Source organism: Ammodytes marinus, assembly GCF_949987685.1.
Source record: "Ammodytes marinus genome assembly, chromosome: 25".
Lineage (NCBI taxonomy): Eukaryota > Metazoa > Chordata > Actinopteri > Uranoscopiformes > Ammodytidae > Ammodytes > Ammodytes marinus.
Window position 1 is genome coordinate 1,408,407 of NC_137229.1, and position 25,224 is coordinate 1,433,630.

At 39.2% G+C, this 25,224-nt stretch overlaps 1 protein-coding gene across 1 annotated transcript; it reads left to right on the forward strand.

The window, feature by feature from the left end:
* The first annotated feature begins 578 nt into the window (after positions 1–578).
* Positions 579–14,230, forward strand: cmtm6 (CKLF-like MARVEL transmembrane domain containing 6). Its single transcript, XM_080053456.1, has 5 exons — positions 579–673; positions 4,035–4,155; positions 9,373–9,549; positions 10,331–10,429; positions 11,424–14,230. Exons 2-5 carry the CDS (start codon positions 4,039–4,041, stop codon positions 11,604–11,606), a joined length of 576 nt encoding a protein of 191 aa, XP_079909582.1. The 5' UTR covers positions 579–673; positions 4,035–4,038; the 3' UTR covers positions 11,607–14,230.
* Positions 14,231–25,224: the final 10,994 nt, after the last annotated feature.

Genomic DNA, 25,224 nt, shown 5'->3' on the forward strand with positions numbered 1-25,224 from the left:
TTTTTAAATGTTATTCATTCGCTTTTAAATGTTTTATTCATTTGCTTTTCTAATGTGTATTGTGTATTTTAATCTTGCCCCTGTGAAGCACTTTGAATGGCCTTGTGTCTGAATTGTGCTATAGAAATAAACTTGTATAAATAAACTTGTCTTGTCTTGTCTTGCCTTTAAAAAAAAATGATGTTGGATAAAGCCAGGGTTCAAATCTTTATGTCCTTTTTAAAACATAGTAGTTTCCAAAGTTTTTACAGAAAATATTTTGGATACAGCATTTTTTCAAAAATACAATGTACAGGTCTTAAACATGCATTTTCAGCATGTCTTTAAGAAGAAAATGTCTCATAAATCAGACAATTAACAACATGAGAAAGAAATCATTCCATCATAACCTTCAGAATAGTGCTGACAAAAAGAAAACTAACTCAAACGTTTACAACAAATTAAAAAAACAGACCACAAAAAGGTGCCGACACGCCTCCAATTAAAAACCTCATTTATTTTGAAAGTTTTAACCGGAATCAGAATGTCTTATTTCCAACTTGACAAAATAAAAGGTTGAGCGTAAATGCGGAAGTTAGTCAGTCGCAGCAGCAAAGACACAAAGTAGCGAGCACAGTTTCAACTCCGCTTCTGGAAACTGTATTTTCCCCCTAACTGGATTTAACCCTGAAAGGTGAGTGCATACCTTTAAATATTCCGCTTTTTATTTAGTTATTTTAGTGTTAATAACCTCGGCTGTTAGCAGACTTTAGGCCACATTTCAAAGTTTCGTCCCCAACGCCAAAACACCCAAGTTCCCTTTCTCTTGCGTAGGTAACGTCGCAAAGCCAGACTAGGTTAAAAACTCTTAAAATGTAACTATTCAAGTCTTATTTCCTTTATAAAAATAACTCTTTATCCGTCTGGAAATCTCTGAATATGTAATAAAAGACCCGTTCTCCAGTTCGGCTTGAATTTCACATCCCTGGCACCTTTTTTGAATACTTTTGGATTGTATTTTAGGAACACAAACACAAGACTGACAAAGTGAACACACAAACAAAACGCAAATAAAATTAAAAAAACTAACATGGCGTACTTTAGGCTACTTTACAGGTTTCTAAGGACATTGTTTGAACTAAAAGGTTAATGTTTAGCAGAAAATAAAAAGTCAAATGTTTCGCATCTGTAACCTGACTGTTTGCTCACCTTTCCGAGTTGAAATGCGCGTGGTAATTCCCCCAGGAAGTTTTTCCGTTAATGTGTAGCCCACAGCATGTGTCATTAGACAAAGTTGTTTAAAAGGATGATTATCGCGATTTTAAAGTATAAAAGCAGACGCCGAATTTACTATCGTACGTCTCAGTTTACGACAAACGCCTTCGACCATTTTCTGCAGTGTTTATATATCTGTTAATAGGCTAAAAAGTATTAAATATGATAGATTTTCAAGTTGATTTTGGTGTTATGAGATGGTATCATATGACAAAAGGAGTTAAAGGGACTATCGTAGTTAAAGACGGACGGACTCACACACACACACACACACACACACCCCCACACACACACACACACACACACACCAAGGCAGGCCAGACACACACACACACACACACACACACACACACACACACACACACACACACACACACATTAATCTTGTCAGTGTTTTTATAGCTCACCTGCGCATTAGGCTACTGTAGGCCTACCTGTGCGCGTGCTTAGTTTCACTTTCACTCTTAAAGGTGCACTATGCAACTTTGTGTGTGTCAGAGAAGTGAACATGTTCGAATCTAAGGTTTATTATCATAACTGAATAAACAAACTTTCCTCACAGGGAAATGTGATCCCTGGAACACTGAAGTTAGAAAGCTTCCTGAAAAGTTACTGTTTCACTGTTGTTGTTTACAGCAGCAGGGCCCACAGTTTGGTTTACAAACATATTCTAGTCATACCGCCTCCATATGTTTAGTAAACTAACTGCAGGCTCTGCTAATGTAAACAAATCCCCCTCCTCTGAAACTGCACAGTGCACCTTTAACATAAGTTGGAAACTTTCCATGGGAATGAACAATAATTAACTCAGATCATCTAACACAAACCTTCTGACCCCATCACAAGATCAAAACACCGCACCCTGGGAGACAGAGCTTCTGCCATTGCTGCCCCAACCCTCTGGAACTCCCTCCCCCCAAATATCCGAAACTCAGACTCTATTGCCTCGTTTCCACCGAGTAGAGCGGGTCGGGTCGGAGCGGCTCAGAGCGGGTCAGCTCACTTTTAAGAATCTCGGTGGTGTTTCCACCGCCGACCCTACCCTTACTGGTGGGGCGGGGTTTATGACCCTACCCTTACTGGTGGGGCGGGGTTTATGACCCTACCCTTACTGGTGGGGCGGGGTTTAGGCTGGACTGCGATAGCCGCCGCCAGAATGTGGGTTAAACTATCGGGCTGTGGAACAACTGTGGTCAAGCCAGCGGTCTCTCGTTTTTGCTTGGTCAAACCAGCCGCTTCTTTATTTATTCCCCCGTGTTGTTGTGAGCACAGAGACGGCTCGGTGCAACTGATACAGACAGTGAGAGAACAGCGCTGGCTGCGGCAGCTACGTGACATCGTAGCAGTGGGACACAGTGTAGCCAACTGATTCATTTAATGACGAGGAAAAACACCACACAATAAACAGTGCTGTGCTCATAGTTTCGCCAAAACACAATTACTCTCTTCACTCTAGCCGAGGTGACTACACACGGCGGAAATGATTCTTTCGACCAACTGTGGTCAAGCCAGCGGTCTCTCGTTTTTGCTCGGTCAAACCAGCCGCTTCTTTATTTATTCCCTCCGTGTTGTTGTGAGCGTGTATTTACTACTATCTATGGCGTAAACACACAGAGACGGCTCGGTGCAACTGATAGAGACAGTGAGCGAACAGTGCTGACTGCGGCAGCTATGTGACTAGCAGTGGGACACAGTGTAACCAACTGATTAATTTATTGATGAGGAAAAACACCACACAATAAACAGTGCTGTGCTCACATTTTCGCTAAAACACAAGACTCTCTTCACTCTTGCCGAGATGACTACACATGGCGATAATGATTCTTTCGACCAATCAAATGACGGCAGTGTGTAGCTCCGCCTTTTCGGCACCCTTTCAGGCGGCTGGTACCCCTACAGAGGAGTACTGAGATCGGGAGCGGCTCAGAGCGGTTAGGTGCGCTTAAACCGTACCCTACCCAACTTTTGGCAAATGAAAAGCCAAACTACCCGGACCGAACCGCTCCGATCCGACCCGCTCTACTCGGTGGAAACGAGGCATATAAACTCATTCAAAAGCCAACTCAAAACTCACCTCTTCAAGAAAGCACATGACACCTGTCTCCACCCATACCACACCTGACTCTATTTTGAATTTGTTTTTGTATCTTATTTTCATGTTTGTTCTTTTCTTTATGTATATTCTATGCGATGTAAAGCGTCTTTGAGTAAAGCGCTATATAAATCCTATCAATTATTATTATTAAAAATTCTTGGTTGATTCATGGGCTTCTAACTAAATGTATTTACCGGGTTGTATACAGACATAGATATAAAATGTGTTTTTTCATAAGCAGAAATGCATGCAAAACTGTACAGCAGCAGGGCCCACAGTTTTGTTTACAAACGTGTGTGTCTGTCTGTCTGTGTTTCTCTCTCTCCCTCTCTCCCTCTCTGTCTGTCTGTCTTTCTGTCTGTCTGTCTGTGTCTCTGTCTGTCTCTCTCTCTCTCTCTCTCTAATCATCTCTTTATGTCGCTGTCTCTCTCTCTCTAACCATCTCTATCTCTGTCTCTCTAAACATCTCTCTTTATGTCTCACTCTCTTTCACTCTGTCTCTCTCTTTATAACCATCTCTCTTTCTCTCTGTCTGTCTCTCTCTCTATCTCTCACTCTCTTTCACTCTGTGTCTCTCTCTCTCTAACCATCTCTTTATGTCTCTGTCTGTCTCTCTCTCTCTATCTCTCACTCTCTTTCACTCTGTCTCTCTCTCTTTATAACCATCTCTCTCTCTCTGTCCCAGCGCTATGGCCTCCTCCACAGTCTACTCTGCCACCACGGCCCCAAACCCCAAAACCAGCTGCTTCCTGCTCCCATCAGAACACCTGGACAAAGGACGCTTCATCGTCAAAGGCCTTGAAGTGGTGAGTACACAGTTTTGTTTGTTTGGGCATTTTATTTTATGCTTTATTGACAGTGCAGAGGGACAGAGGTGAAATGGGTCGGAGAGGGGAACGTCATGCAGAAAAAGGGGGTCATTGTGGTGCAGTGGTTACAGTCCTCTTCACAGCAGACCCGGGTTAGAATACAGCCCGTGGACCTACTTCAGCGGTGGGAATATGAAGGTGTATTGAACTCTGAGATCCTGTGTAGTATAAATGTGCAAACATTTTTAGAAATCGGTTCATCCTAGCCTGAGAAAAGGCAGAAAGAGTGTTTTATGGTCTCACTGTCTAACCCTACATTTTCCAATGTGTCTCGCTCGGTGGGTCCCTTTTTTATTATACCCATACCAGTTTACAGAGCCGAGGCTGTGTATGAAGACTGGCTTTTTTTTTCTTCAATTTTCAAATCTTAAAATTTTACCAGTGTTTTTGCCTGTCTCACCTTAACCTAAACATAGTTCTGTCTATTTTTTTCTTTCAATAAACTCATGACAAGTGTTAAGACATATTTGAACTGCAGACATAAGCTACATTTTCCATTTTTACAGCCTTTCATAGACTCAATAAAGCGACTATAATCATATAAGGGCGAGCTAGTGCCTTTAAAGTATAGCTTGGTTTTTTGAATATGGGTCTCATTCCATATCTTATCATGCAGGTGATATTTTCCCCTCTCCTCTTTGGGCAGGGAAAACTCTCACTTCCTTTCTTTGTCAAACCCAGTTGTTAGTCGTTTCCCTCTTGTTGTGAAATGAGCTGCAGAGGGATTTTACTCTCTTATTTCATCATAACATTGCGCCTTGATCTTGCCTCTTGCTTTTTATATCCGTCTCATCCCCGTTTGTTTTCATATGGAGGCTTCGTCGATGTGATGTGACGTCACTTCACGTGCGCACCGGATTGTGGGTCAGAATCGCCCAAATAGGATGCAGTTTTCAACACTAACAATCTTGGCCGGATGAAGTAGAACATCCGGGTACTTCTAACCATCCTAAATCTGGCCACAAAAATCGGGACATCCTAAATCTTTTTTCTACCATACTAAATAGTAGAAAGTATGCGATTCGGAACGCAGGGACAGTCTTAGTGGTTTCCTGTCGCTTGTCTTGTTGTGAAATGAGCTGCAGACGGTTCACACTAGAGCAAGTCTGTGCAGGTGAAAACGTGACAAACTGGTCCCCTCGCTTTGTTTACACACACACACACACACACACACTCAGGACTGGGCTAGTGTTACAGACAGAACGGTGCGTGTGCGTTCCAAATCTCATACTCTGTGTAAGGCAAGGCAAGGCAAGTTTATTTCTATAGCACAATTCAGACACAAGGCCATTCAAAGTGCTTTACAGGGGCAAGATTAAAAGTGAATGGAAAAATATGAATAGAAATAAAACATTTAAATAAAAGCGATAACATTTTTTTTTTTAAATTACAGGTTTAAAGGGAATACAGAAAATTCTTCAGGTTTGATTTAAAAGAGAGAGAGAGAGAGCTGAGAGTTAATTGAGTTGTTTTTTTACATACAGTCGAATCTCAGAAAATTAAAATATCACAGAAAAGTGCATTCAAACGGGTACACTAGGTGTGCATTCCAAAATTCAAGATTGTTTTATTGACATATGCACATTAACGATTGCAGAGCAGTCGCTGGCAATGACATCCTTTAGTCTTGGGCTCCTGCTACAATATAAAGAAAAAGTAAAATCATAAGAGAAACACAAGTATGAAAGCATAACTAAACTAAATAAATGTAAAATGTAAACAGACATAAATCTCACTCTTTGTCTCAGTCATTTTAGTTTTTATATTTCACTTACAGGGTCATCTGAAAAAGTTAGAATATTACGGAAAAGTCAATAAGGTAAACTTTCATGTAGTCTGGATTCATTACACAAAGTGAAATATGTCAGACCACACACACACACACACACACACAGGCCTTTATTTTGGTTCAATTTGGATGATTACGGCTTATAGCTCATGGAATAGAAAAATCCAGTATCTCGTGTGTGTCTCTCGCTCTCTCTCTCTCTTTAGGAAGCTTTAATTTGGGAAGTGAAAGTCCCACATAGCATAGCGTTTGCATTTTCGCAACTTTTACAACCGGACAGTTGAAGGCTGCATCCGGCAGACAGGAGGGAGTAAGAGGATGTTCTATGTGTCATTATCCTGCTGTAAATGTTAAAGGTTGATCATATCTATCTATATGTCTGTCTGTCTGTCTGTCTGTCTGTCTAATCAACAACTGAAACACTTCTTGGAATTTTTCTGAGCTCCTGCACCAGTGTCAGGGGAGGGGGGAGAGAGGGGTGACACCAGTTTGTAAACACTGCCATACTGAGAAATACAAGAGTGAGTTTTGTGGAACTTTGTGTCAACTCATTTGGCGATGGCTTGAATATAACCGTCATTAACTTATATGAAAAAGGTACGCACTATTGCTTTAATATACAACTGTGTGTGTGTGTGTGTGTGTGTGTGTGTGTGTGTGTGTGTGTGTGTGTGTGTGTGTGTGTGTGTGTGTGTGTGTGTGTGTGTGTGTGTGTGTGTGTGTGTGTGTGTGTGTGTGTGTGTGTGTGTGTGTGTGTGTGTGTGTGTGTGTGTGTGTGTGTGTGTGTGTGTGTGTGTGTGTGTGTGTGTGTGTGTGTGTGTGTGTGTGTGTGTGAGTCACAGAGAGCTGGAAATGAAAAGTCTTGTGTCTCTCCAGTGAGTAGAGTAGAGAGTGTATTCTTAGTAAACGCTGACGTCTTGCTTTAAATTCTGTGGTTGAATGTTTCAAAGTCTTTTTATAATAATATATACAACATGTTCTTTAACTATTTCTACATTAAAAGCCAGCGCTGCCGTCATGGGAACAGTTTGGTTCACCACTTCACCTAAAAAAGAAAGAGAGAGAGAGTGTGTGTGTGTGTGTGTGTGTGTGTGTGTGTGTGTGTGTGTGTGTGTGTGTGTGTGTGTGTGTGTGTGTGTGTGTGTGGTTCACCAAATATACTAAAATACACTCTTTTTATGTTCTCTGTCTGTGAGTGAATCAGAATCCAGTGTACATGTTACCTCCAATGCAATGCTCTCTTCCAATAGCAGATTAAAGACCTACTTCACCGGTTGGAATATGAAGGTGTATTGAACTCGGAGATCCTATTTAGTATAAATGTGCAAAACATTTTTAAATCGGATCATTTTAGCCTGAGAAAAGGCAGAAAGAGTGGTTTATGGTCTCACTGTCTAACCCTACAGTTTCCTTCTTGTGACATCACAGTAAGGGTTGGGATTAACAGGACAGCTGGGCCAAGGGAAGACTGAGGGAAGACTGAGGGAAGAAAAACCTCATTCATTATATTATAATAGTGATTTTATAATGATAGAACGCTGGTTCCGTATGGGTGAAGTATTCCTTTTAAAGTTTTTACAATTCAGTTTTTTATTTGTTTTTTTGCACGTCACATGTACAAGAGTATTAGGCAGATAGAAAATAAATTAGTTGATTTTTATTTTTTTGATTTTTATTATTCTCGTTGGAATTATTTTTTGGTCGACTTTTGTTGTTTTAAAACATACATTTGATTTTCGAAAAATAATTGTGCAAGAGACACAGAACACAAACAAAAGGCATAAAATGTTACAACATATTCTGCACATGGCATTCTGATTCTGAACAGTCATATCAGATAGTGTGTGTGTGCGTGTGTCTCTCCCCGTGTGTGTCTCTCCCTGTGTGTGTGTGTGTGTCTCTCTCTACGTGTGTGTGTGTGTGTGTGTGTCTCTCCCTACGTGTGTGTGTGTCTCTCCCTACGCGCGTGTGTGACGAGGCGTGGCGGTCTTCCTTTTCCTGTTGACTCAGCTCAGTGCGGTTCAGACTCGCGACACACTTTAATACAACTCTGTGTGTGTGTGTGTGTGTGTGTGTGTGTGTGTGTGTGTGTGTGATGAGGGTTTATATATTGTGGTTTTGTTTTTATATGGAAGCGAATGGGAGGTTAGGGTGAACTAACTTTTGACTTCCTGTATATTTTTCCTTGGAACAAACGCTGCGTTCTAAATCTCCTCCTCTCTCTTTTCTCTGTTCTGCATACTACAGCTGATCATAAACAGTATCTAGTTTGCATGCAGTATGCTAGAATTGGGACATACTACACGCACACACACACACACACACACACACACACACACACACACACACACACACAGACAGAGAGAGACACACACACACACACACAGAGACACAGAGAGAGAGACACACACCACACACACATAGAGACAGAGACACACACACACACACACACTCTCACTCACACTCCTTAACCTACAAACACAGATTCATTACAGGCAGATCCAGTGTTAACAGACATACTGATGAGATAAGGTCTTTTCCTGCGTTTCAAATCTCCTACTCTATTCTTTTCCCTATTCTCCATACTACATCTGACCATAAACAGTATCTAGTTAGTATGCAGTATGCTACAATGGGGACATACTTTTACTTATTTATTTCATCCTAACATGGCTCCTTCAACTTGCCTCTTGCTTATACATATCTGTCTCATCGCTGGTTGTTTTCACTGGGAGGCTCAGTCCATGTGATGTAACTTCTGCTGCAGTGGATTGTGGGTCAGAACCTCCATAAAGCTGCTGGTTTCAACACTTAAAATCACCACCGGATGTAGTAGGACATCTGGGTATTTTTCAGCATGCTGCATCTGACATCATGTATTGGGACAAACTAAATCTAAACACAAACATTTCTTTTTTCAAGCACTGGTCAATTTTTATATTTGTCTTCCATAACATGTCTTCTTTCATACTAGTATAAATCAAAGGTCCAACATGTACATCTAGGTGTTTATTTGACTAAACCTTGTCTGTTTGCGTCTGTATATTTCTCCTATACAACCATCTTTAACGGACATTATCTCAACAATGGGTTTTTTTTTCAATACTCTTAACCAAATAATCTCCACTTCTAAAGCATTTCTTACATCAACTAAACTTTCCATAATCATTCTCAGCACTATTCTGAAGGTTATTACAGAAGGATTTGTTCATATGTTGTTCACTGTCTGATTTTTTTTTTTGTTGCATTTTCTTCTTAAAAGCATGCTGGAAAAAAATGCATTTTCGGAACCTGTACATAGTATTTTAACTGCATTTTTTCATAGTATTTTAACTGCATGTCCCCCCCTGTCTTGTCCCGTCTAGCTGCTGTCCCTTGTGGCCTTTGTCTTAGAGGAGGTGGTAAACAGCTGTGAGAGTTGCTCCGCTCTGTATTTCTTCGAGTTCGTCAGCTGTACGGCCTTCCTCTTCACGCTGCTCCTCCTCATCCTCCTCTCAACCACGCTGCACACACGCGTCGGAATAGACTGCTGGAAACAAGTGGTGAGAACATATTTTATTTTATTTTATTTTATTTTATTTTATTTTATTTTATTTTATTTTATTTTATTTTATTTTATTTTATTTTATTTTATTTTATTTTATTTTATTTTATTTTATTTTATTTTATTTTATTTTATTTTATTTTATTTTGTTTTATTTTGTTTTATTTTATTTTATTTTATTTTATTTTATTTTTGCTCTGAGGAACTTCCAGATGTGGTAAGAATTTTTTATTATTTTGTATTTTTCAAGATTTTATTTTTGGCATTTTTCAAGTTTTATTGACAGTTTGGAGAGACAGAGATGACATGGGGGAAACAGATATCATTTAATTATTTTCTTTAAAGGTGGAGTCAGTGATTCTGGAGAACGCTTGTTGTCAAAATCAGTGAATATCTCCTCATGATCCACTAGCTGTCTGAACTGTGTGTTCATCAGAGGTGCTCAGAGGAACTTTCAGTTTGTGTTAATTCTAGCACCCCCCTTTGGACAAAAGCGGTAGTGCTTTTACTACACCAGCTGGTTGTTCCTGGGTGAGCGTATACCCATGACAAAGGCATTAAGAAAAACTATATAAAAATAACATTCTTTGCACTGATGGTCTCTTTTGCTGTAACATGTAATTTATGATCATCAGAGGAAAAATTGTGACTGTTTCAGAAATATTTAAAAGTTCCTCATAGAAGCTTTTAAAGAGGAGCACCGCATCCTGTGGCTTTAATTATATCTAGACACAGTAACATATTTTAAAATCTAACTTGTTTTCTTGTTTTTCGTTCAGGACTTCGTCTACACTCTGGCCATAGCTGTGTTCTTCTGCATCGCGTCGATTGTGTTCGCTTCAGCCAACAGCGGCACAAGCGTGGAGGGGACGGCTGTGGTAAGAACTGCTCAATACACACTCACTCACTCATACACACACTCACACACACGAAGAAACACGCACGCATGCATACACACGCACGCACACACATACACTCACACACACGAAGAAAAACGCACGCACACACGCATGCACTCACTCACTCACTCACTCACTCACTCACTCACTCACTCACTCACTCACTCACAAATACATGAATATAAGAAATGATCAGTCTATTGAAGATTTTAAAACATTGCTAACAACTCACCTCTTTGCACTGGGTTTGATACTAGTTGAAATGTCAAACTCGCCAAAGTCAAATCAAAAGTCCTCACAACTATAGTCAAACAAGGGGGCGCCCTTAGCTCAGTTGGTAGGGCGTCCCCCCCCCCCCTTAGCTCAGTTGGTAGGGCGTCCCCCCCCCATGGGCCTCGGCCAGCAGCGGACCCGGGTTCGATTCCAGCCCGCGGTCGTTCTCTGCATGTCACTCCCCTCTCTGCCCCATTTCAACTCTGTCTCTACACTATCAATAAAAGCATAAAAATGCCAAAAAAATATCTTAAAAAACAAAACTATAGTCAAACAACGTTCAGCTTGGCATTCTTTGCACTGATGGTCTCGTTTGCTGTTACATGTAATTTTTGATCATCAGAGGAAAATAAAAGTTTCAGAAATATTTAAAAGTTCCTCGTAGCGCCTTTTAAATGTCAAACTAGCTCACTCAAGTAATTTTTTCTAAACTACTTCTCCTTCTCCACACACACACACACACACACACACATTCCCTGCTGATCTGTGATGTATTGTGCGCGTGAGGACATTTTCATCTACACGTCTGCTGACTTATTTATGCCACTTGTCAAATATAAAAGTTGAAAATCCGACAGACACAGAGAGAGACTGATTTAAAAAAAAAAAAAAAAAAAAAAAATGTAACCTTCCTGAAGTTTTCTGTCATTCAGGTCATTCTCCTAAACTCCTTCCCCCCCCCCCCCCCCTTTCTTCTCAGGCGTTTGGTTTCCTGGCTACGATAGCGTTCTTCATCGACCTGGCTTTGTTTTGGAGGAGTAACGGATTCCCCTTCACCAGCGCGTCCAAAGCCGAGGCCGGCAACACCGAGCCGCCTGCCGCCACCGGGGAGGAAACGGAGAGGGAGAAACTCAACGGAGGAGTAAACGGAGGGAAGGAGTAAAACCCTCTAACAGATTCAGAGGTCAAAGGAGGTTACTTTTATTTTGTACGCACTATTCTTTTTTTTTTAAAGGGTCGAATCACACGTTATTTTCACATAATTGATGCAAAGTTAAAGCTGGGGTATGTGATTTCTTATTTGGTGAAAGTGAAATATGAGCGAGGCTCCGATTCTCCGTTCTTATTGGCTGTTGGGACTGTCCATTTACTTTGGCACCGACGTTGTTGGTGTAGAGCGTGTCAGGGAGGGACCAAAGAGAACAAGTTGAGCGGTGGAGGTATTTGGATTCGAATCTCTATCCCAACTGCTATTTTCTCCCCAAATCATGTACCCCAGCTTTAACTGTTGTTTTTTTGTCAGTGATTCGCACTATCACTTTTTAAAGGTGGAGTCAGTGAATTTTCTCCAGAATCACTGACCCCACCTTCAACGTAACAAAGCATAATTTTCTCTCGGAGGACAAAGGTTCATTTTTTTATGCACTATTTTTAAAGGAGATCACATTTATTTCACATAATTGACGCAAAAATTTACTGTTTTCAAGCCTACATGTAGAATTTGATTTTATTAAACGAGATTGGTTCCAAGCATTTGGGGTCAGGACACTGCACAAGGTCCCAGATTATTCCTTAAAAATTATGAAATTATGATTTTAATTTTTTCTATGAAAGTTTGATTTTTGTGTTGAAATGACTAAGCTTTCCTCAACAAAGAAAACGTCTGTAGAATTAATTTTAATATATAAAATCCGCATTATGGCAGCAGCATTTACTTTAGTCGAGTTATTGTTTGATTTTTATATTGCCCCTGCGTTCCAATCCCCATACTTCCCTACTATTTAGTATGCCAGAAAAAGATTTAGGATGTCCCAATACATGCACGTCAATTGTAGTATGCTGAAAATACATAATTGCCCCACTAACTTCAATAGCATTCCTTATCTGATTTTTTTTTCTCTCTCCTGTGGCCCTAAAACTCTTCTGTACTTTAGTATGTAGTGTAGTAAAAAGAAAAAGTATGTGATTTGGAACGCAGGGATAGTTTGATTTTTATATTTAGTTCTGGTTGTTTGTACAGAAAGTGTAGTGATGCTAAGTGTCCAGCAGGTGGGGCTAGTCACTCACATTTCTCTCATCTGAATATTATAACAGGCAGAGGTGGACTTACCAAGATACAGCTTCTTTCTTTTTTTTACTTTCCGCTTATTAAAGGTGCAGTGTGTAGATTTGATTGCCAATTTTCAGAACAGACTTGGTAGAAAAATGGAATATAAAATTCACAAGTATGTTTTTAAATTTGTGTATAATCGCTTGAAAATAAGAGTTGTTTATTTAATTTACTTCTTTTAGAATGAGCCTTTTTACATCTACATAGGAGCGGGGCACTTTTAAACAGACAAACTTTACACTGTGTAATATGACATTATCAAGAAAGTTCTAGAACGTTCTAGAATGCAACGCTCCCTGGGTAACCCCACTCCTTTTGAATAATAACAGAAGCTACAGTGGCCTTCAAGGACAAGAACAATTCTACATTTTAAACAATGCACCTGATGACATTCCAAAAGCATGGACGCCTCCATAAGACTTGCCTGCTCAATGTACAAAATGTAACATTAATATTTGTAATTCTCCACTCAGGAGTATAATTCAGATTATTGGCAGAGGTGATTTTACACCAATGAGGACATATTTATGAATGAGGATATTGATTTTAGATAACACATTACTTAAAATGTTACACAGTGTCCCTTTAACAGCCTTATCCATACTTCTTAAATATATTTAGTTACCAAGGGAGCGTTGCATTCTAGAACCTTCACCACTTGATTCCACTAAATATTCCAATATTACACACTGCACCTTTTTTTTTTAAATCATGTATTTCTAACAATCCATACACTAAAATGAAAGTTATGAAGGCATAAATGATGTGATTTTCTCTTATACTTTGCATCTTCTGACAAGAATCATCAAAAAAAACAACAGTAAACAATCAAACAGATTGGCATACAGCAGAAGTTAAGAAATCAACTTTTTTACCAAATATTTTTTTTTTTTTATCAGGTAAAATTAATTTGGGGCATTTGAAACAACCAGCGTACAGCAGAAGTTAAGAAATACGCTTTTTTACCGGGGCGTTTTAATAAAAATAAAAACTATTTATTTTGTTTTCTAGGCACCTTTCAAATCACTCTTTCAGCTGACAAAGGCAGAGTTTAAACTTTTATTTTTATTTTTTTTCAAGAGATTGTTTTTCTTTGTTGAGTGAGGTTTTCAGCATTTGAAATATTGGGCCAAACTTTCCTATGATCCTTTGCCAAAAGCGTGATAATTATGTTATGATGATTTGACCACCGACCTCCTCCATCACTTCTAAAGACAAATGCCACTCAAACACTCTCTCGTTCTTCCTGTGGATGAGCTTTTATTTTGAAACAGCCTTATGTTAAAGACAGGCTTTTATTTTGCCGTTTCATTAGTATATTTCCAAAAAAATATATATATATATGAATTTTTTTTTTTTCTAATATTGTTTTATATTTGTCGTGCAATGGTTTTGCTCAGTTCTTGTGATTTTAATTAGATTTTTTTTACACAATTTGTTTCTCTTGATTTTTAACACACTCTTAAAGTCTTAATCACTTTGTATTATATGTATTTTGAAGGAAATGTTGATGGATGTATGAATAGTTACATAAGGAAACAGCTGGTTATGATTTCAGCTGTATTTCTCTCTGATTTGAAAAAAAATATGTTGTTTCATTTCTTTACTCTGATCCCTGTTATCTTTTAAGGTTTTATAACTGTCACATATTTTTGCTTTTTCCACGTTAAAAAAATGCAATTTGGGTTTGTGCTAGGTCCTTCTCCTTAAAGGTGCAGTGTGTAACTTTGGGTGTGTCAGAGAAGTGAACCATTTTCTAAGGTATATTCTCATAACTGAATAAACAAACTTTCCTCACAGGAAAATGTAGATCCCTGGAACACTGTTTGAAGTTAGAAAGCTTCCTGAAAAGTTACTGTTTCACTGTTGTTGTTTACAGCAGCAGGGCCCACAGTTTGGTTTACTAACATATTCTAGTCTTATACGTTTGGTTCCAGGTTCCTCAAAATACTTTGATTTATGATGATAGAATTATTCAATACTAAGAATTACATATAGAGTTAATATGTTTAGTAAACTAACTGCAGGCTCTGTGAATGTAAACAAATCCCCCTCCTCTGAAACTGCATAGTGCACCTTTTTTAAATTACATAGAACAAGAATTAAAGGCATATTTTTGCAAATGTAAAATTTGTATGCCCATAAACTGAAGCGGACTGCAAATCAAACCCTCTCTGCCATCGGAAATATGTTGATCTTGTGTATGTGTCATTTCTACATTGTTTAAAGTATCTACGAGGAACTTTTAAATATTTCTGAAACAGTCTAATTTGTCCTCTGCTGATCATAAATTACTTGTAACATCAAACAAGACCATCAGTGCAAAGATAATCCTTTTTTTATATAGTTTTTCTTAATGCCTTTGTGATGGGTATACGCTCACCCAGGAACAACAGCTGGCGTGGTAAAAACACTACTGCTTTTGTCCAAAGGGGGCGCTAGAATTAACACAGTTCCTAGTAGCTACTTAAAGATAAAAAGTGTTTTTTTTTTCTGTTACATTTTTACATTCCTTTGATGCGTGGTCACATATTTCTCTGTTTTCACGGTGAAAACGAAAATCACATTTTTAAATTGATGTGAAAGTTTTTCCACATAATGAAGTTGATGCAAGAAATTCAAATTTGAAAAACTAAATCGACCAAATTAAAGCAAGCTACGGAAGCCCTGAATGGACATGGAATCATACATGTTAACTAGATAACATACATAACTAGATAAATATCTAGACGGAAAATAAAAAAAGCTAGTTTCTTCATTTTAAGTTGACGTAAAATATTAGGCGCGGTTATCTTAAGATCACAAAATAATGGCGTATAGGGTTCCTAGAGACCAAAAGTCTAACTGTGGCATACATATAAGATTTGCATAATTTTTTTGAAAATAATCACAATTTAAATGTTTTTTTTTGTCCTTAATTTCATAACCTTTGCCAATTTTGCATTTATTATCCTGAGAACAACACATCGACAATCAGAATCAGAACAATCATATCAATCATACAATATATTCATAATTAATCATCGGATAAAATCTGTAAACCTTTTTTTTTATTGTTGATGTCACACAAAGAATACATTGAACAGTTTTTATATCAACAGATTTCCAGGACCAAGTTTTTTTATGAAATGTTTTTGTAAAATATATATTTCCACATTTTCTCTCTATAAATGTTCATAACACATTTTACTGTACAATAGAAATCTCTACAGTTTCAAATCTGATTTGAGCATTTTGTTCTGTCGTGTAATAAACTGATTTTGAAGAAATAAAATGTTTTGTGAATCATTATTTTTATTTATCTATTTATTTTTAAATTTGGTTTTACTGAATTTTTTTGTCGAGCTGAAGCATTTGAGACTAATGTGACTTAAAGGTGCTGTAAGCAGAATGGTTCTTTTAGCGAACTTCCTGTCAGTTACTGCAGTTAGCGGTCCCCTCGCTCGTCCCTACGTCACCACATTAATGCACTGCGGTCTTCAAGCAGCGAGTTATCTAGCATCATCTCCGATCCATAAGTGTGATAAAACATGACAAAAAACATCAAAACAGACATTGGGAAGGATTTTCACCCAGCTGTTGCTCTGGTGTGCACCGGCAGTGAGACCATGGAGTGTATATACTATATATGAGTGAGACGAGTGTCGGTTTGTAGCGTTCTCTCTTCTGATTGGATAAAAATTTCGGGATACTCCCATAAGTTTATTTGCCATTACATGCAAAGTAGCTGACTGAGAGATCGGCTTTATGAAACGCGCACATTATGTAAGTGATCACTGTATGAATAAAGAGCGATTTTACACTTATATTAACATAAATAAACCGCTTACTTCACCTTTTTAAAGGTGGAGTAAGTGATTCTGGAAAATGCTTGTCAAAATCACTTTGTCAAAATCCGTATACAGTGCCTTGAGAAAGTATTCATACCCATTGAACTTTTCCACATTTTGTCACGTTACAACCGCACATGTGCATTTATTTTATTGGGATTTCATGTGATACACCAACACAAAGTGGCACATAACTGTAAAGTGAATACTTTGTAGAACCGCCTATCGTTGCAATTACAGCTGCAAATCTATTGTGGTACGTCTCTACCAGCTTTGAACATCTACAGACTGACATTTTTGCCCATTCTTCTTTGCAAAGTAGCTCAAAAAATAACTGTGGTTCCTTAACATGTACACGCTTAACAAACATTGTTGTGGAAATAAGAAAAAATATAGTTTGTTGCCTGATACTACAACGTGTTTAATTATATGTTTGAACCAGAAAACAAGTTCAGCTGCATTTCTGCTTCTGTTGAGGACAAACCAAGTTCAAACCAAGTGAATGGCGTTTTACCCTCCGGTGGTTTGTGTCTCAGCATGTCTGACTCTCATTCAGTCTTTTCGACCCGTTAAAGGAGAAGTAAGTGATATCTTTATGTTCATATATGTGTTAAATCTCTCTATATTCATACAGCAATCACTTAAACAGTATGTGCAGTTTCATAACACAGGTCTCAGTCTGCAGTCATTCAGCTCTGCAGTAATTGCCAGATAAAATTCCTGCTCCTCCTTATCCAATCAGGAGACAGAGCGCTATAAAGAGGCGGGTGAACGATGACTCGCTGCTCTCCATTGAGGCACTATCTGTAACCTAATGTAACCTACTACGTCTTGGCACATCAAGCATGCTGCATTGTGTGTGTGTGTGTGTGTGTGTGTGTGTGTGTGTGTGTGTGTGTGTGTGTGTGTGTGTGTGTGTGTGTGTGTGTGTGTGTGTGTGTGTGTGTGTGTGTGTGTGTGTGTGTGTGTGTGTGTGTGTGTGTGTGTGTGTGTGCTGCATGCTTATGCATGCTCACTAGCGGGGATGAGATTAACCCCTTAGGGATTATTACATTTTGTCCTACTCAATGGTATGAAGGCATTTCAGTCGGTGCCAAAAAAGTATCAAACTTCCAATCCATATCCATTTTTTATTGGTTGTATGAACTTAGGGAAACTGGTTCAGCATAAAAAGATAAAAAGAACACATCACTATCTTGCCCGCGCCACTGCAGGTTAGAAGTCGAGCCCTCAACAACAACTCAATCAGCTATCCAGTGTAGAGGAAGCCTTTTTACATTTATAGTGAGTCAACCATTTTCTACTTTTTAACTACTTTGCTTAAAATCTTGAACTTTAGATCATATATCATTATTTATATATTTTCATACATACACATAGCATCTGTCATCTGTCTGTCTTGCCTCATGCCTCTGCAGGTTAGAAGTCGAGCCCTCAACATGTCTGACTGCAACAGAACCATGGAGGATGTGAAAACCCTGATTCAGTCTACATGGATCAATAGAGAAGATCCACGAGACAAGAGGAAGCTCTACGATGCCTGGGCAGACACTTACGAACAGGTCGGTGCACAGAAACTCTCACTTCTCAAGTCAAAGTCATTTTCTTTAATGTGCCAGTAGGGTTGCAAAATGTTGGGAATTTTCAAAGTTGGAATCTTTCCATGGGAATTTATGGGAATTAACGGGAATTTTGGGAATAAACGGGAATTTACTACATTTAAAGCAACCCAAATGCACTACATCATTCTAACTGTGTTATTTCAGTCCTGGCAAACGTTCTAGACAGTAAAAAGCTATGTTTTATAATATTTATGAACATTTAACTTCAAATCAGATTTTTTTTAAAGCTTATTGAGACACCCAACTTCATATCATATATTGCTTTTTACTAGACCAGGTTTACAGAGGCTTAAACAGTGATTTGGGGATGGGATGGGATGGGGAAAATATATTTTAGCATAATCTTGACTAAAACAACCAGGTTTCATGCAAGTACACTTGGCAAGTTGCACATAGCACACTGCTAACTGTATGGGTACTGAGGCCACACCCCCTACATGCACTGTGCATTCCTCCATGACATAGGGGGCATTTACTTAATTTATTGAATGGGTTGGGTCAGACAGATGAGTTATATTTAACACAACATTCATCTTTGTTGTTCAGTGAAATTATTGATTGTTCATAAAATAATCAAACTTACAAATAAATCTGTTCAAATGTAGGGGAGAGCGGGGTTATATGTCACACGGGTTGGTTGTCACAATCGTTATATCTCGGAACCAGAAGGCGCAGTCTGTGAACTTTGTGAACAACCAACCCCATCAAGGGGTCGGTTGTCACAAACTATTTTGTTTGTCACTACTTACTGTAGCCTTGGCAGCTGGTCTAGTTAGAGATGCACTGGGTTGTTTTGATTTTGTTGCCCTTTTTTCTTTTGCATGCTAGCTGCCTTTTCCTGCTCTATGCTTTCCTTCTCTGGGGTGTCAGTGAGGATACAGCTTGACAATTTATTTTGTTATTGGGTTCCTTTTCTGGGTGCAGTCTTTGGATAACATGTGACAACCAACCCCCCAAAAAATGTAACGACCAACCCCAACTAGAATTTTTTGCTAGCATCAAGGCCAACAACCATCTGACAACTAATTAGCTTGCTAACAACAATCTAAACTATAGCTTACCCTTCACACTTGTTTAGGGTAAAAAGTGTTTTGTTATAAACCCATCGTGTAAAAGCCAGAAAAATACTGAGGAGCTACTTATTTTCAATTTGACATGAAAACACAAACAGTCCTCTCACCTCAAATACAGCAGTCTAACTCCAAAGAGGACTATGTACGTGACCTCTGATCCCAATTCTGGATATTTCCATACCAATATTTCACAGACAGCGCCTTCTGGTTACGAGATATAACGATTGTGACAACCAGCCAGTGTGACATATAACCCCGTTCTCCCCTATATATTCTCCTGGATGGTTCAGTGTTTATTGTTCAACTATTTATGACACTTTACATTGGTAATGAAATGTCAAGCCACCATTGGAAAGGAAAAGGGTGGGCTATCAGCAGCTAGCTAAATTGTAACTGAAGTAGCCATTTGCCTCAGGCGGCTTCACAGGAACTGCTGCTTACATGTCTAGACAGTCTAAGAATGCAAGTGGCACAGATCCAAAGTCATAAGAACTGTGAAGCGGTTCTGGTTAAAACATGTTTCTTTGTACAGGTCTTTAACAGTGCGTTTTCTGCATGTTTTTAAGAAGATGTCTCATAAATCAAACAATGAACAACATGTACACTTGCTCTTTTTTTCTTTTCTGTTATTTTGTTTGTTTCTTGTATAGTTGTTTAAAAATCAAAATCAAACTAAAAAAATCTAAATAAGGAATAGACAATATATGTGTGAAGATAAATGAAGGCAGTCAGAGTTGATCACTGCTTATGTTTTAGTGAACAGAATCATATTTTATCATATAAAAACCCTCAACAGTTTAGGTCACCAAACATATCTGGTAAGAGTTTCTGTGCACCGACCTGTTCGTAAGTGTCTGCCCAGGCATCGTAGAGCTTCCTCTTGTCTCGTGGATCTTCTCTATTGATCCATGTAGACTGAAGCAGGGTTTTCACATCCTCCATGGTTCTGTTGCAGTCAGACATGTTGAGGGCTCGACTTCTAACCTGCAGAGGCATGAGGCAAGACAGACAGATGACAGATGCTATCTGTATGTATGAAAATATATAAATAATGATATCTGATCTAAATTAAAAAATTTGAAGTTTGTAACTGAAAATATGACAAAGGTAGAAAATGGTTGACTAATGCCTCGTTTCCACCCAGTAGAGCGGTTCGGGTCGGAGCGGTTCGGTCTGGTTATTTTGGCTTTCCATTTGCCAAAAGTTGGGTAGGGTATGAATATAAGCGCGCCTAACCACTCTAACCCGCTCCTATTTTCGGTACTCCTCCGTTGGGGTACCAGCCGCATGAAAGGGTGCCGAAAAGGTGGAGCTACACACTGCCGTCCGTTGATTGGTCGAAAATAATAATTTCCGCTGTGTGTAGTCACCTCGGCAAGAGTGAAAAGAGTATTGTGTTTTGGCGAAAAATTTGAGCAAAGCACTGTTTATTGTGTGGTGTTTTTCCCTCGTCATTAAATTAATGAGTGTGGGCTACACTGGGTCGCACTGCTACGATGTCACGTAGCTGCCGCAGCCAGTGCTGTTTGCTCTCTGTCTCTGTCAGCTTGCATCGAGCCGTCTCTGTGCATTTAGCGGCGTAATACGCTCACAACACGGGGGGACTAAATAAAGAAGTGGCTGGGTTGACCAAGCAAAAACAAGTGACCGGTGGCTTGACCACAGTTGTTCCACAGCCCGATAGTTTGACCCATATTCTGGTGGCGACTATCCAGTCCAGCCTAAACCCCGCCCCACTAGTAAGGGTAGGGTCGGCGGTGGAAACACAACAATATTCTTAAAAGCGAGCTGTCCCGTTCTGAGTCGCTCCGACCCGACCCGCTCTCCTCGGTTGAAATGAGGCATAACTATCAATTTAAATAAACTGCCACAAACTGGATAGCTGAATGAGTTTGAAAACGTCTAATTATAAATGGGATTGAACTGTGTTAAAAGTGTTAACACATTCACACTAACTAATCATAGCTGTCAAATGTAATGTAGAAAAGATAAAGTATAAAATGGAAAAACTCAATTAAAGTACAAGTACCTTTAAACTCCACTTAAGTGCCCTACATGAGTTAATGCACTTCCCACCACTGACATACAGAACATACAGCCTGATAGTGTTGAAGAGAGAGTGAGGTTTTACCTGTGTGTGGATGTGTCCGGGTCGAGAGAAGCTGTGAGGGTGAGAGCAGGTTTACAAAGGAACAAACAAGTGAGGAGGTGGATGCTGATTGGCTTGTTAAACCTGTTCAGATAGGTGACCTCACTAACTGTCAGGAATAGTGAGTTTTTCAGGTAATTCTCACATTATTAGTAGCCTGGCACCTCCCGCCTACATACTGTCGCTCAATTTTCATTTACCTCCAGTAGTCAGTCTGGGTCTGCAGTAGATTAATAGGTTCTAGCCAGCCAGATTTCTGCCAGTCCAATCAGTGAACAGAGGGATTGGCTCAGAAGCCGGCGAGCGACATACGTCACGGCCAAACGTTATGTGATTGGTTGGTAGATCCAGAGTGGCACTGCGAAAATCCAATAGTTTTAAACTCCAACAGACACCCGCCTTCAAGTGAGTTAACGTTTGTCAATTGAGCGATTCCAGACCTTCTGTACAAATGAAATCAAGTACGATGGTCTGGTAGTACCAGGCTACATTATTAGTTAGTTAGTGAGTTAGATTTTGTCTGACGTAAATTCCTGAATATTTCCTAATGATTCCTAATACTAAGTCCTTTTTTGTTGGTTTTGTTTGTGTCTCAGAGAGTTGAACCAAAAGACAGTACAACAACCTCACAATCTTCACAAACACCAAATGTACTGTAGATATCAACCAAAAAAGAGCCTTGTTGCTGTGGAAACGGCCTATTTAACATGAAAATCAATGAGAAATTGCACTGTTTTTAAACATGCCTCCAGTGGCCACTCGGAGAGCTGCATTTTTAGTAAATTCCGCTTTGGATGCTGGTAGAATTCGCTGTGGTTGAGGCTTGGGATAAACTCAATAAAATACAGACTCAAGAATCTTTCAGGAAAGGTGCACACTTTATTGAAAACATTTTGAAGAAGGTGTTGAGTTTCGTTTATGATACAGGGAAAAACAGTAAAAGTGGACCACAAACATAACTCTTTTATTGTAGAAAAAGATATGCACAGTAAGATGGATATTTTATGTATGTCTTCACTCCTGTAATGTAGAATCATTAACGATTATTTTTAATCGATGGATTTCATGAACAGATAAGCATCACCATCGGCAAACAGCTCCCCTGCTCCATACACCAAGTATCTGTCGACCCGTTTGGTTTCCACTGGAGTCCACAGACCCTCCTCCTCCATCAGCTGAAGCTCTCTCTCCAGATCCACCTTGTATTCAATGTTTCCATGATCGCCTCTCACCATGCAAACCAGACCACCTGCAAAGAACAAGCAAGTTAGTGGGTTATACTGTCAGTCACTTACGGTACACTTGATATCTACAGTACATTTGACTCCTGGAACAATTTACAGCAACAAATTTAAATGAATATCTAAAAATGATATCTTAACCCTCCTGTTATCCTCAAATGTTACTAACACATTTCACCCTTGGGTTGTTGACCAAGTTTTTGTGTCAGGCACTTTGGTTATTTGTTGAATACATAAATAACCCTTTGATAATGATCAGTGAGTTGACCTGTTCTCTAGCGCCACCATCACCATACAAAATATTGTACTTGAGATCATAATTTTAGAGGGGAGGCATGTGTAGGGGAGAACGGGGTTATATGTCACACGGGTTGGTTGTCACAATTGTTATATCTCGGAACCAGATAGCGCTGTCTGTGAAATTTTGGTATGTAAATATCCAGAATTGGGATCAGAGGTCATCTACATAGTCTTACTTGGAGTTAGACTGCTGAATTTGAGGTGAGAGGACTGTTTGTGTTGTTCATGTCAAATTGAAAATATTAAGCTCCTCAGTATTTTTCTTCTAGGCTTTTACACAATGGGTTTATAACAAAACACTTGTTACCCTAAAAAAGTGTGAAGGGTAAACTATAGTTTAGATTGTTAAGCAAGCTAATTAGTTGTCAGATGGTTGTTGGCCTTGATGCTAGCAAGAAATTCAAGTTGGGGTTGGTCATCACATTTTTTGGGGGGTTGGTTGTCACATGTTATCCAAAGGCTGCAGCCAGAAAAGGATCCCAATAACGAAAGAAATTGTCAAGCAGTATCCTCACTGACACCCCAGAGAAGGAAGGAATAGAGCAGGAAAAGGCAGCTAGCATGCAAAAGAAAAAAGGGCAACATATTCAAAACAACCCAGTGCATCCCAAACTAGACCAGCTGCCAAGGCTACAGTAAGTTATGTAGGCCTATTTGTCAACTTGACAATGCAATTAAACTTTCAAAGTTAGTTCTGCTTTCTTGCCTTCTTTTTAAGATTATTCCCATTAAGATAACATTTAATGTAATGTAGGAATGACTATTGAAAGATGTTTAGGTGATGAGCAATTCTCACTTGAAGGGAAGACTTGGATGTGATGTGATCAACTCGCAAGCCTACATTGGCTTTATCATTTTGGCGGGAATTCACCCCCCACCCCCGTTATGTATCAACTCAAAAGTATCAACTCACACACACAGACAGAAAAGTTTTACACAGCTAAAACAGCTTGGAGTCAAATTGACCCCAGGGGAACACCAATGCGTGTAATATGTGTTCAGCGCATTGAAAAGATTTCATCATGATAATGTTATGGATAATCAGTTGTCCCCATCAAATTAGGAAAAGTCATGAAATATGAAGCAAAAAAAAAGTCAACTATTATTTTTTGAATGATAAACATTGAATGGGGTCAAATTGACCCCAAGAATAATAGGAAAGTATAGTCTGCAGAATTCTACCTGTAACTGTTTTATTTAGGCTATATTGTACTTTCACCCATTTAATTTTAATTGCAGTTATGCTAAATCAATGTCTAAATGTTTCAAATGTTTTTTGCTCTTGCATTTTGCATTGTATATTGTGTATGTGTTGTTGTTTTTGCTTTGCATGTGTTTGACTCAACATCATTGCAAATGAGGGTCACTACTCAATTGATGTCTAGAGTATAAATAAAGGTAAAATGAAGGCAGCCCCTGATTGGTTCATGTAGTCATCAATCTAGCCTTCAGGCAGACCGGACCCTCCCCACATTCTGTCCGGTGAGGTTAGATTGATGACTACATGAACCAATTTGGGACTGCCTTCCACTAAGGGACAAATATTAGGTCTGAAAGTGGGTACTGATTGGCCCGGTCATATTTTTAACGGCTCTTCCCCACGGACATTGAAGAAAGTCCCCAAGCGATCACCTCAACCAGCCTGTGAGGTTGTTAGCTGGTTACCTGGTTTGGCAGCGTTGCAGAGCTCCCTGACAACACTGACAGGTGCATGGCCGGTGTTCAGAGCTCCAAGCATGACCACCACATCAAACACACCTGAAAACAGAGAAAGAACATTTAGGTTCAGTTTCCAGGAATCCTACTTTACACTGTTAAAGAGAGTTTATCTTTTAGCCTCTTATCGAATCAGAGAGTGTATGAAGTGTGAGAGCAGTGTACCGGGCTGTGCAGGCAGTGGTTCTGGTCCCAGTAAGGCCAGGCTGAGGTCCTTGTAGAGGCCGGTCTTTGCAGCTTGTTTTAGCATACCTTCACTGCCGTCCACTCCCTCAAAGTGCTTGAACCCCAGTTTAGTCATCTATGCTCAGAAAAAGATGAAAAAAAGGAGAAAATAATTAACATGGACTTTTTAACCTCTTAAGACTGAACTCTTTCTCCACACATCTGTCCATTCTTCTTTGGGAGGATTTCTCTCTCCACCACTACACCACTAGTGCTATTACTGATACTATAGAAGCTCATCATTTCACCTTCTAATTCTGGCAGTTTTACATTTCTGTTTCAGTTTTTCAGAAGC

Bases quoted from the DNA above. Each gene is read 5' to 3' on its own strand.
- cmtm6 (XM_080053456.1), top strand. From the start codon at position 4,039: ATGGCCTCCTCCACAGTCTACTCTGCCACCACGGCCCCAAACCCCAAA. The intron at 4,156-9,372 runs GTGAGTACACAG...TGTCCCGTCTAG, and splicing joins TCGTCAAAGGCCTTGAAGTG to CTGCTGTCCCTTGTGGCCTT. The intron at 10,430-11,423 runs GTAAGAACTGCT...CTTTCTTCTCAG, and splicing joins GCGTGGAGGGGACGGCTGTG to GCGTTTGGTTTCCTGGCTAC.